Source organism: Phyllobates terribilis, unplaced genomic scaffold, assembly GCF_046119375.1.
Source record: "Phyllobates terribilis strain yellow unplaced genomic scaffold, ASM4611937v1 Scaffold_8__6_contigs__length_399053987, whole genome shotgun sequence".
Classification (NCBI taxonomy): domain Eukaryota; kingdom Metazoa; phylum Chordata; class Amphibia; order Anura; family Dendrobatidae; genus Phyllobates; species Phyllobates terribilis.
In genome coordinates, this window is record NW_027362768.1 from 96,415,164 (window position 1) to 96,427,089 (window position 11,926).

General features: G+C 42.1%; 1 protein-coding gene across 1 annotated transcript in view; it reads left to right on the forward strand.

Annotated features, from left to right (window-relative positions):
- HS2ST1 (heparan sulfate 2-O-sulfotransferase 1) overlaps window positions 1–11,681 on the forward strand; it is a 164,835-nt gene extending 153,154 nt beyond the window's left edge. Inside the window, exons 6-7 of the mRNA XM_073643162.1 lie at window positions 8,972–9,129; window positions 10,802–11,681. Coding sequence (XP_073499263.1) covers window positions 8,972–9,129; window positions 10,802–11,028 — 385 coding nt within the window. The 3' untranslated portion in view covers window positions 11,029–11,681. The remainder of the gene's footprint in view (window positions 1–8,971; window positions 9,130–10,801) is intronic.
- The last annotated feature ends 245 nt before the right edge of the window (window positions 11,682–11,926 follow it).

Genomic DNA, 11,926 nt, shown 5'->3' on the forward strand with positions numbered 1-11,926 from the left:
ATTGTTTTGTTGCTAAGCAACCACAAAGACTGGTGTAATATTGAAACATTGTATCAATAAAAAATTACTACAAAACACACAGGCATTTTTAACGTCTTCAATTTTTTTTGCTAATATGCTAGAAACTAGTTGTGGGAAATAAGGCAGATAATCTAGGCCTATTATCCGGGTAATTGGAGCTCCATTGTCTGTGGCTCGCACACACAGCTGTGCTGGTTATTTAATGGCTTGTTTGAGCTAAAAGAAAAGAGAATATTCCCGCCCAAGAACAAAGGGTTCACACTGTGAACTAAGATTTGGCTTTTCTGTACAAGCTGTTTTTTTTATTTTTTTTTAACTAATTTTCTTCTTGCATACTCCAAAATGTGGTGACCATATATATGATAACCTCACAGATCACAGCCGAGTTGCTTCTATTATCAGAGATGTACTATTCTACAACCCAGCTTGTAAAAAAATATGGGGGACAAAAACAAGGAGTTAAAGGGACGTAAAGAGGCAAATGGCCCGAAATTGCTGCTTAGCCAATCACTAGAGAGGGCGTGTCACTGCTGTGGGTGATTGGCTGAGCAGGCATTTCCATCCATTTCCAGTAAGCGAAGAGGGGGAGACCAGTGGGCACCCGGTAAGGGCCAGAAAAGGACCTGCGGGGAATCGGGTAAAGGGGAGTAGTATTTATTTTTATTATTTTAACCCCTTAATGACCAGGCCAAATATGCTGCGTCCAAAGCGCTGCTACGTCTGGATCGTTGGAATACAGCCTAAAATTTAAAAAAAATGGCGTTGGCTCCCGCGTCATTTTCATAACCAGCAGAGGGAAAGCTGACCACTGGGGGCTGATATTACTAGCTGGGGAAGTGGCTATTAGCCAAAAATGTTCCCTGGCTATTAATAACAGCCCACAGCTGTTTGCTTAGCCTTTCCTGGCTAGATTACAGAGGGGCCCCAGAAAAAAATTAACATAGGGTCCCCCAATAAAATCTAACCAGCATAGGCTAGGCAGACAGCTGTGGCTGATATTAATAGCCAGGGAAGATGCCATGGATACTGGCCCCCTCGAGGCTAATATCTGCTCTCAGCGACCCCGAACTGGCACATCCATAAGATGCGCCAAATCTGGCACTTAGCCTCCGCTCTTCCCACTTTCCCTGGTGCTGTGGCAAGTGGGGTAATAGGGTTGGGGGTTCATGTCAGCCTTGTATTGGAAGCTGACATGAAGCTCAGGTTAGTAATGGAGAAAGCTTCTATAAGACGCCCCCATTTCTAACCCCGTAGTAAAGATTTTGAAATAAAGACACAGCAAGAATAAAGTCTCTTATTTAAATAAAATTCCGCACGGTTTTAATCATTTATTTAAAAATAAAAAACTTTGTATACTCACCCAATGCCTAATCCCCGGAAGCCCTTGTCTTCTGTAAGAAACCAAAAATAAAAAAAACAACAATATCCCTCGCTTATCTGCCGTCATGACGTAATCCACAGTGTCCCACGAAGATCTGGGTTACTTCTAGAGCATGGACACCAGCAATCACTGGTGTCACTGTTCCGGTGACCTCGTTTACTGCATCAGTGTTGCGTGGGGAAATTCTCACGCAGCACCGATACTGTAAGTGAGGGTACCGGAGCTCTCAGCTGATCTTCAGCTGATGAACTCAAGTGACCTCATTCCTGGCAGCTCGGCGTTATACTTCCGGGAGCGATCTCGCGCCTGTCAGTGTATAGAATGCTGCCGGGTGATCGGATCGCCGTGGGACATCGGGATGATGGCTGACAGGTGAATAATAATGTGTTTTGTTTGTTTGTTCTTTTTTTACACTGCACACAGGCGCCGGCTGAGGAGACTACTTCTCCCCTCAGCCGTGCCTGTTCCCACTATTGTCAGCGGGAGCGGCCGTAGGATGATGGAAGGCAATTCTTTGTGCTTTTTTGACTCATTAACTTGAATTGAGTCAGTCAAATACGCAGCAAATATCTGGAGCAAATACGCAAATGTTTTTATACCTGCGGATTTGACTGACTCAATTGAAGTCAATGGGTAAAAAATGCTTCAGAAATGCACAAAGAATTGACAGGCTGCAGATTTAAACGCAATGACAATCCTGGCAGGGAAATTCCTGATCATGTGCACAGCACTTCAGGATTGTCATTGCAATTAGCTAGCATGCAGATTACCAAAAACACAGTGTGCACATAGCCTAAGGTTGTTATTTGGCCGTGAACTACCATGGCAAACATCAGGACCACACAATCACGATCTCTGGGTGCTGATGGGGTTAAAGAAGAAGCCTCCACATTCTGTTAGCCATCTCGATGCTGTAGTCACTATTACCAGCAGCATCTAAGGGGGTAAACGGCCATGATCGGTGCCAACACTGATTGTGACTGATGCGGCAAGTTGTCAGCTGATGGCTGCTGGATTGTCACCTGTCAGAGGATGCTAGTCTCTTACATCGCAGGTCAGTTTTAAGTCGTATTAGCGGTTATTAAGGGGTTAAGGCAGCCTTTTTTAAATGCTATTCCCTGGAACACCCCTTTTTTTTTCTTCTTACATTTGGTGTCCTTTTAAACATATGCAAATGATGGTGAATTCGGTTGAAACCCTTAATTCCTCACAGATCGATGGATCATTACATCACGAGCTGAATGTAACACTTCAAGTAATCAACATGAAGCGGTGTAAAATCAAGTCCTATCTTTTCCAGGCTGGGAATTCACTAATTAGCTGAAACTCGCTGTAAACAGACAGCAGGATATTGAGTAAAAGTGTTAAAATGTCATCAAATATTTATGAGAAGATCAAGGTCTCATTAGACTTCCAGCAAATATGTGGTACGCGGCATGCTGAGAATCCAGCCGGCTGCCTGCTCCTCTAATCACAGGTATCACTGATGGACCATTATGTAGTATGGTGGTGTATATTGGCAGATCTGATCAGTATTTCCATCATTATCCTGCATTATTTACTGCAGCCAAACTCATCCTTTTACTAATAAAGAATATCGGTGTATGTTCTGTAGGGGTCAGTGATCCCAATTCTGTTTTAATTCCTATACAGTGCCTTACATTAAAGGAAATCTGTCACCGGGTTTGTGCCTAATCTGAGAGCAGCATAATGTAGGGGCAGAGACCCTGATTACTGTGATGTCACTTACTGGGCTGCTTGATAATCTCCTGCTGACAAACCAGTGATTTTTATCACTAGAGGACTAGTAAACCTGCTACCTTCCTCCATATTCTGAAGCTCTGTATCTGGCCACACCGCTGATTGGCACATTTTTGTGTACACTGTGCATAGGCAGAAAGCTGCCAATCAGTGGTTTGGGCGGGGTTACGCAGAGATCGGCATTTAGAGAACTCCGAGATCTGCAGCTGAGAAAACAGGGTTTTTGTCAAAACTTCAGCAAGCAGCCCAGTAAGTGACACATCGCCGGAATCAGGGTCTCTGCCCCTATGTCATGCTGCTCTCAGCATAAACCTGGATGTTGTATACCTTGACTTCTCCAAAGCGTTTGATACCGTGCCGCACAAAAGGTTGGTATATAAAATGAGAATGCTTGGTCTGGGGGATAATGTGTGCAAGTGGGTAAATAGCTGGCTGAGTGATAGAAAGCAGAGGGTGGTTATCAATGGAGTAAGCTCAGGGTGTGTCAGGGTTACTAGCGGGGTGCCTCAAGGGTCTGTCTTGGGCCCTATATTATTTAATATATTTATTAATGATCTAGTGGAAGGGTTGCATAGTAAAATAGCAATATTTGCAGATGATACTAAACTTTGTAAAGTAGTTAATACAGATGATGATAGGGCACAGCTACAGGAGGATTTAGATAAATTGGGGAGTGGGCCAAAAAATGGCAAATGGGGTTCAATGCCGATAAATGTAAGGTCATGCACATGGGAAAGAAAAACAGCAGTCACCCATACATATTAAATGGGAAACCGTTGGGGAAATCTGACATGGAGAAGGACCTGGGCGTCTTGGTTAATAGCAAATTAAATTGGAGTGCCCAGTGTCAGGCAGCAGCTGCGAAGGCAAATAGAGTCATGGCATGCATCAGAAGAGGAATAGGGGCATATGATGAGAACATTGTTCTTCCTCTGTATAAAGCGCTGGTAAGGCCGCACTTAGAATATTGTGCACAGTTCTGGGCTCCGGTGCTCAGGAAAGACATATTGGAGATAGAGAGGGTACAAAGGAGGGCGACTACGGTAATAAAGGGAATGGAGGGACTAGAATACCCAGAGAGGTTGTCAAAATTAGGCCTATTTACATTGGAAAAGAGAAGGCTTAGGGGAGACCTCATAAACATGTATAAATACATCAGGGGGCAGTACAGAGATCTCTCCCATGACCTGTTTATACCAAGGATGGTGACAAAGACGAGGGGGCACACTATGTGTCTGGAGGAAAGGAGGTTCCTGCACCAGCATAGAAGGGGATTCTTTACGGTCAGAGCCGAGAGACTCTGGAACTCTCTGGGAGAGGAAGTGGTGATGTCCAACTCACTTAATGAGTTCAAGAGAGGCCTGGACACCTTTCTTGAGAACAATAAAATTACATCTTATGCTTAGTGATAGTTAATTAATCCAGGGATTTAATCTGACTGCCAGATTGGTGTCGGGAAGTGAATTTTTCCTCAATGATGTAAATTGGCCTATACCGCATGTTTTTTTTTTGCCTTCCCCTGGATCAACGCTGCGGAATAGCTGCAGTGCACAAGAAGTAGGCTGAACTGGATGGACGCTTGCTTTTTTCGGCCTTATAAACTATGTAACTATGTAACCTGGTGACAGATCCTTTATAACTCCCATTCATTGCGGCCATCATATGGTATTGGGCTTTTGGACACCGACAGTTGTGCGTAAATTAATGTAACTGATATCTCATCATTTGTTCTCCACAAATTACTGAAGATTGTGTAGATTTTATGGCTCCATAGCTGCTGCTTTATTACTTGGGCTTCTCAAATAATTTGTTGAAGAAAATACTATAAAACCGCTCTTGTGGGGCTAGGTGGCACTAAAAATGTTATTATAATGTAGATAGTAGATTTGGGGAATATTTTAATTGCTCCCACTGAGGCTAAACTTTATACATTTTTATGAAGAAATTTTTTTTTCTATCCTGCTATTTCCTAAGCGAGGCAGGATAGAAAGACTCAGCAGATAAAAGGTAAATGATAAAATAGGAGGATTTTATAAAGGGGCAAGAAGAATCATAGACCCCCACGCCACCCCCCCAACCGGAAGAACATTAGATGGCCTGTCCTAGGGTGTGCATGCTGAATGCTGACACCTCGGACCAATGCTCATCGATCGAATGAACTAATGTAGTAAAAGCATTTGTCTTGCAGCACTGAGTTCACTTGATTAGTTATATATTCACTGCGGCTCCTCTGTACAAATGGCTAAGCTAGTGTTTCAGGCAAGGACGCATGTTCCGGTACTGGTAGTGTGCTATTGGCCTATAACTTCCTGAATAACCACAACTGGTTGTGTCAGTACAGTGGCGGCTCGGGTGTCAGCAGGTTTTTGTTATGTAATCTGAGGCTGTGTGCTGTTTACTAACAATGAAGGTTTTATCACTAGGACATTATCATTTCTGTGACTAGCTTGCATGCGAGCAGTCATCAGACTCCGCCTCCTCCTGTGATAAGCAGCTCAGGGTCAATAGACAATGTACAAAGACAGCCTGGTGTGGACGGGGGAAGCTTTCTCAGCTCTGCTGCATTCTACATCTACGAACTCTGTGTCAAAACTGCTGCACCCAGCAAACTAAGTGACACATCGCTGGAATCAGGGTCTCTCTTCCTAAATTATGCTGCTCTCAGACAAGGTAGCAAAAATGTGGTGACAGATTCCCTTTAAAGTAGCAACCAGCAGAATTGTAAATCCATAAACTTTTCTGAGATCCGCAACCAAATGAGTGCACTTAATGGCCCTCGAAACAGTCACTACTGGATGTAGAATGTTTGAGCATTCCTGTGTATGGGGGAAATCGGGTGAGATCACTTTCAGCCAAACTATTATTCTGCTGAAGTTTTTCTAATGTTTTATGGGGGTTTTAATTGTCTTTTGCCACCAAACAGACTTCATTTTTATTTCTACATCTCGGTGTAGATGTATTTAATCTATTAGGTATTACCAGTAAGGTTATGATTACACAGGTGTGTATTACATTATCGACAGGAAACTGTAAAAATCTTTACGTTTACCAGTTCCTTCATTTAAAATGAAACCTTTGTTGGGGTTTTTATTATAAATAATGCAGTTTTTATGTGACTATCCATATAAAAAAAAATACCTTGGAGTGTTTACGACCACTACTACTGCCATCTTTACTACTACTACTACTTATACTACTTTTTACAATACATTGATATTTCTGCTTTTTGCACTTCACTTTCCAACTTTGCTGTGTAGACTGGAACAGAATCTCACCATCATAAGAAGGCAGGAGAATTAAAGGGGTTTTCCCATGAATAAAGTACATTTTAATCAATAGATCTTGGAATAATAATAATTTCCACAATTGGATGTGTTTAAATAAAATGTTCCTGTGCTGAGATAATCTTATAAATGTGCCCCTGCTGTGTACTGTGTAATGGATGTGTCTGACCATACAAGGACATGTTCTGATCATACCACATCTCCTGGACAGGGGAGGAAGCAAAAGAGTATACAGACATTACAGCACGGGATCACAGCTGATTCTTTCTGTGAGGTAAAACATTTCCCTGCCTGTTTTTAAACAATGTTTTACGTCAAAGAAAGAATCAGCTGTGAACCCATGCTGTCCTGTCTGTATCCTCCTTTTTTTATGCGTCCTCCCCTGCTCAGGAGATGTGGTATGATCAGACCATGTTCCTGTACGGTCAGACACAGCCATTACATAGTACACAGCAGGGGCACATTTATAAGATTATCTCAGCACAGGAACATTTTATTTAAATACATCCGTTTGTGGAAGTTATTATTATTCCAAGATCTATTGATTTATATCAACTTTTTATACATGGGAAAATCCCTTTAATGACTGCTCTGTGGTAGTCCTGGAGGTCTAGATAAGATACATATCAGCACTTTACTCACAAATAAGACTTACAGGGACTCTGTCACCAGGTTTTTGCTACCTCATCTGTGAGCAGCATAACGTAGGAAAAGAGACCCTGATTCCAGTGATTTGTCACTTTGTGTCATGACCGCTACACCCAGTAAACTATCAGGTTTTAGATGTAGTATCTAGCAGAGCTCAGAAAGCTGCCCCCGCACACATGTCTGATTAGCAGCTTTCTGTGTACCGTTTATATTGACAGCTGCTAATCATTGCTGGGGGCGGAATTATGGCACCAGTCTAGGCAGTGATAATCTCCTGCTGATAAAATGCTCAATGTATGTACAGTACACAGCCTAATAAGTGACACATCTCTGAAATCCTTGCCTCCACCCCTACCTCATGCTGCCCTCAGATTATATAGGAAAAAGTTGCTGACCGATTCCTTTAATGAGGTGGTCTTTTGTGACTCCCTGGTTCCTTCTCCATCTCCTTGTGGAGATTGTATTGGTCTCTTGACACTTCTCTGTCCATTAGCTCCTATTTATTACTGCTGCCATAAGAGCGTTGTTGTTTCTGGACTAAGTAGTTGTGCTTAAAAAGATATATGAATAATATCTCCATACATTAATGCCGGGCGCTGAAGATTGTGTAGGTTTTATGGCTCCGATGCTGCTGCTTTACTACTTGCGCTCTTTGTTTGTTGAAGAAGCTATAAAACCATTATGGTGGTGCGAGGTGCCTCAAAAAATGTTATTCTAATGGTAACGACTTGTAGATAGTGGGGAAGGGGAATATTTTAATCACTCCCTGAGACGAAGCGTCTACATTTTATGAAAACCGTTTCTCTGCCCATGGTAAAAGATCTCTAAACTGATGTTTATTAGGGAGGAAGAAGACAAACACTCAGCAGATAATAAGTAAATGGAGGATTTTATGTATCATACAGGGATTGAGAATATCTCCCGAAGACAGATCAGCCAGTGTTTTTATAGGCTGTGGTCTGTTCTCATACATGGCCCAATCTTTTCTGAGACAGGTCTGATGCATGAGATGTCAACTAACCTTGCTCCAAATCGATTAGCCAGGTCTGAAATCTCTTCCACTGGACAGGAGCCCCGAGAACGGCCTTCCGACTCCTGGCATCCGCGGCTCTTCATCTGATTAACTGGCCTGGCGTGATGTCATTCTTGCGGCACAACGTGCGTCACGCCAGAATGATGATATTGTGCGAGGTAGGCTAATGATGCCAGGAGATAGGAGGCGGTTTTAAGGGCTCCAGTCCAGTGACCAGAGATCACCGATTTTTCATGGGGTCCTAGAAATCAATTTGCACCAACTCTAGTGTGAACCATATTGGATTTCGGAGTTTGCACCATACAAGTGTCCACATTGTTAATGTTCACCTTGGTCAAACATTTTGAGCATTTGATTCTCATCAGAAGATGCCTGTATGATAAAGAGAATGAAGAAAAAGAAATCTCTGAAATATTTATTCTTATTGGTTCAATATTCGCAACAGAAAAATCTGCTGCATATACTGATGTTTAGGCTGAGCTTTTTTTGCATGGTTTTTTTTTTATGTGCGTTTTTTGATGCGTTTTTCCAATGTATTGGAATGAGTTTCACACATGCAGCGGGTCAATTTCTTGTTTTTTTGCAGCATTTTTCCACCGGTTCAAATCTGCAAGGGGAAAAAAAGCAGCATGTGCATGAGATTGCAGGAATCCTCTTCACATTTCTGGTATTAGGAAATGCTTCAGTTTTCGTGACAACTGCGCAGAAAAAGAAAACGTGCCAAAAAAAAGCAGCAATTACTTAACGTGTGCACATACAATATGTTTTCCTATCTTTTGCTTCACCATTGTGTTGGTAGCTGCCCTTCTGCAAAAAATGCCTATAACTGAGCTCTCCTTTCAGGAACGTGGGGAGCAGATGGGCCCTGGACCAAGCCAAGTACAACCTGATTAATGAATACTTTCTCGTGGGCGTGACTGAGGAGCTGGAAGATTTTATCATGTTGTTGGAAGCTGCATTACCCCGTTTCTTCAGAGGTGCCACAGAGTTATACCGTTCAGGTACTGAGACGCCTTGTGATCTATGGCTACAGTAAAGGATAAATCCACTGGACCACCCAGAAATGACACATCTGTCCCTTCAGAATCGCTGCATGTCCTGGTAGTGATGTCTAAGGGAAGGTTCACCATTAAACACTTTGTGTGTCGCTGAGACACGTGTGACCCCCAAAATCACTGGTGTTTATTGGTGTGCCACGCCTTTTTATTGTAGGACTTGAGCTTCAAAGATCTTGTGGCAGAAAATAAAGGGGGACATCTTTGTTCTAGTGATTACCAACCAGCGACTACTTCAGAGTTCTCTTGGTGACATCAGAAGATGATTGAATCTTTTTAATTGGAAGATTCGTCTTTTAAAGTGCCCATGAATGTTTTAAGCTTGTTCACTTTTTTTTTTCTTTCCATTTCTCCTCTTGACCTGAGTGGAGAGTGGCACATGTCCATTGATTATGCTTTAAATGTCTTCAGTGGGTATAATAATGGCGCGTTCCATACTGTAATAAAGGTACACTAGAGATAAATTATGACCTAAATCGTCAGGTCCATAGACCCGTGGTCAGGCTAGGGCGTGCATCTGTAATACAGGTGTACAAAGGCGCCCATAATCCACTCAAGTTCCAGTCTGACCACAGGTTTAAGGACCTCAAGTGAAGAGTCATGTATCCCCAGCTGTCAGTTCAGGTCCTTAGATCTGCTGTCAGGCTGGGACTTGCTTCCGCAATAGGGGTGCACCAATGCACTGATAATACGATCCTGTTCCAGCCCGACCAAAGGTCTAAAGACCAGAACTGATGTCTTCATGGATCCCTATGAAGATGTCAGTTGGCAGATACATATCCCATACTGATGACATATCTAGCAACCCAGTGTGGAGGCACAAATATGTTTTTAATGATCTCAGCCGAAACTGGCTAAAGGAAATTCATGATCAACCAAGCACTGTGCCTTTTTTATGGCGCTCCTGAGATGTCCTGGGTCCTGGCCATCAGAAATTCCATTTAAAAAGCACCTCAGGTATAAAAGAGTGTCAATTTTTGCTCTTATTCTGTTCCTGCTGTTCCACTGAGTAGTCAGCTTTTTTTGTTTCTCAAAAGCCATCGTACAGGCTTTTAATAAGTGTATGTTGCTAACAGGGTAATAATGGTGCTGTGGGTTGGTGGGGGCTCCGCTTTGCAGCATCGGTTCTGTAGAGCACCAGGTTGCCAGCTCTCCTGGTGCACAATCTCTGTGGCGTTGGTTGGCGCATGGCTTTACACCTGTAAGATCAGGTATGATCACTGAGAGGTTCGCCATGATGTAGAAGTAGACTTGTTACCGTCTGATCAGGATGTTAAACGAAGAACCTCGTTTGTAATTGTTTGCTTAGCCGCAATAGATCAACGTATGAGTTTGGAATTTGAGGGCCATGTTTTTTTCTTCAGCTATACAAAATTTAAAAAAAAAAAACACTAAATAAAAAGGCCTGCATCTCTGGAACCTTATGGCAGGTTTAAAGTAAACCTAAAAGTAGAATACTGAAGGGAACAGGGTTATAAAACTGGCCATGTTTGACCTCTTGACAGATCTCTTTTCTCAAAGTCCATCTTTTGGTAATTTCCACTGCAATTGCATAAGAAATAATTTTGTGTATTTGCTCATTTTCTAAGTTTCTGTATTTTTTTTTTATATGCAAAAGGTAAAAAATCTCACCTAAGAAAAACAACCGAGAAAAAAGCACCTTCCAAGGAGACGACTGCAAAACTTCAGCAGTCAGACATCTGGAAAATGGAGAATGAGTTTTACGAGTTTGCACTGGAGCAGTTCCAGTTTGTCAGGGCGCACGCAGTACGAGAAAAAGACGGAGAACTGTACATTCTGTCACAGAACTTTTTCTATGAAAAAATATACCCAAAGTCAACCTAAGGACACAGTGCGCTGTTAGTTTAATGGACGACACCTTTTGTTCATAAGACTTTAATTTCAGGCCTAGAGACTAAATGATACTCTTGAGACGCTTCATTGATGACTTCTTCTAAGGTTGTCCTCAGATGAGCCAGATCAAATGTTCACCACTAAGAAAACAAGACCGTGAGCTGATCGCCAGCCGGTGCGACTCGATCATACCAATAAATGCAGGACGTGAGCTTTTAACTCTATCAATATGGACACCGGACAGTCTGGAATAAACACTGTATAGACAGAACCAAACTGTTACTTTGTTTTAATTCAAGTGTTAAAGACAGTTTTTTTCCTTTTTAAATTTTCTTTCTTTTTTTTTGTGTTCAGTCTAAACTTGCTATCGATTCTGTACCTTTCACCCGTGAATATTTAAGCACATTGACTCGCTGCTGTGTAACTTGTCCATTCTTACACTGGTGCTCAATTAGACTCGTGCCAGGTCACTGGCAATGGCTCAAAATGAAGGCAGTATTTTAGTAGTTTTTGATTTCTTTTTTGTTTCTTGCCCTTTCATCCATTTCCATGAAAGAATTAAAGAATGGTACATTTTTTTATGAATATATGTATTGTATGGCTCTTGTTGAATTAAGAAAAATAAAAATCTGTTAGATACTGTATTCAGAAAGTTTTATAACTGATGTGATGCATAATCTTTAAATACGCATACATATTTTTGTAAAACATACTTGCAGATTTACCAGCTATTTTCCAAAAATTGGCCAATTCGTGTATTAGTATTTTAAAGGGATCATCCAGCCTTAGCCCACAAGTCTGCAGTTAGTCTACGTGACTGCAGGCTTTTGAATCATCACATCACGCGCACTGCACGCCGTGAGGATTCTCCGGTGCTGGCGCCGGGAGC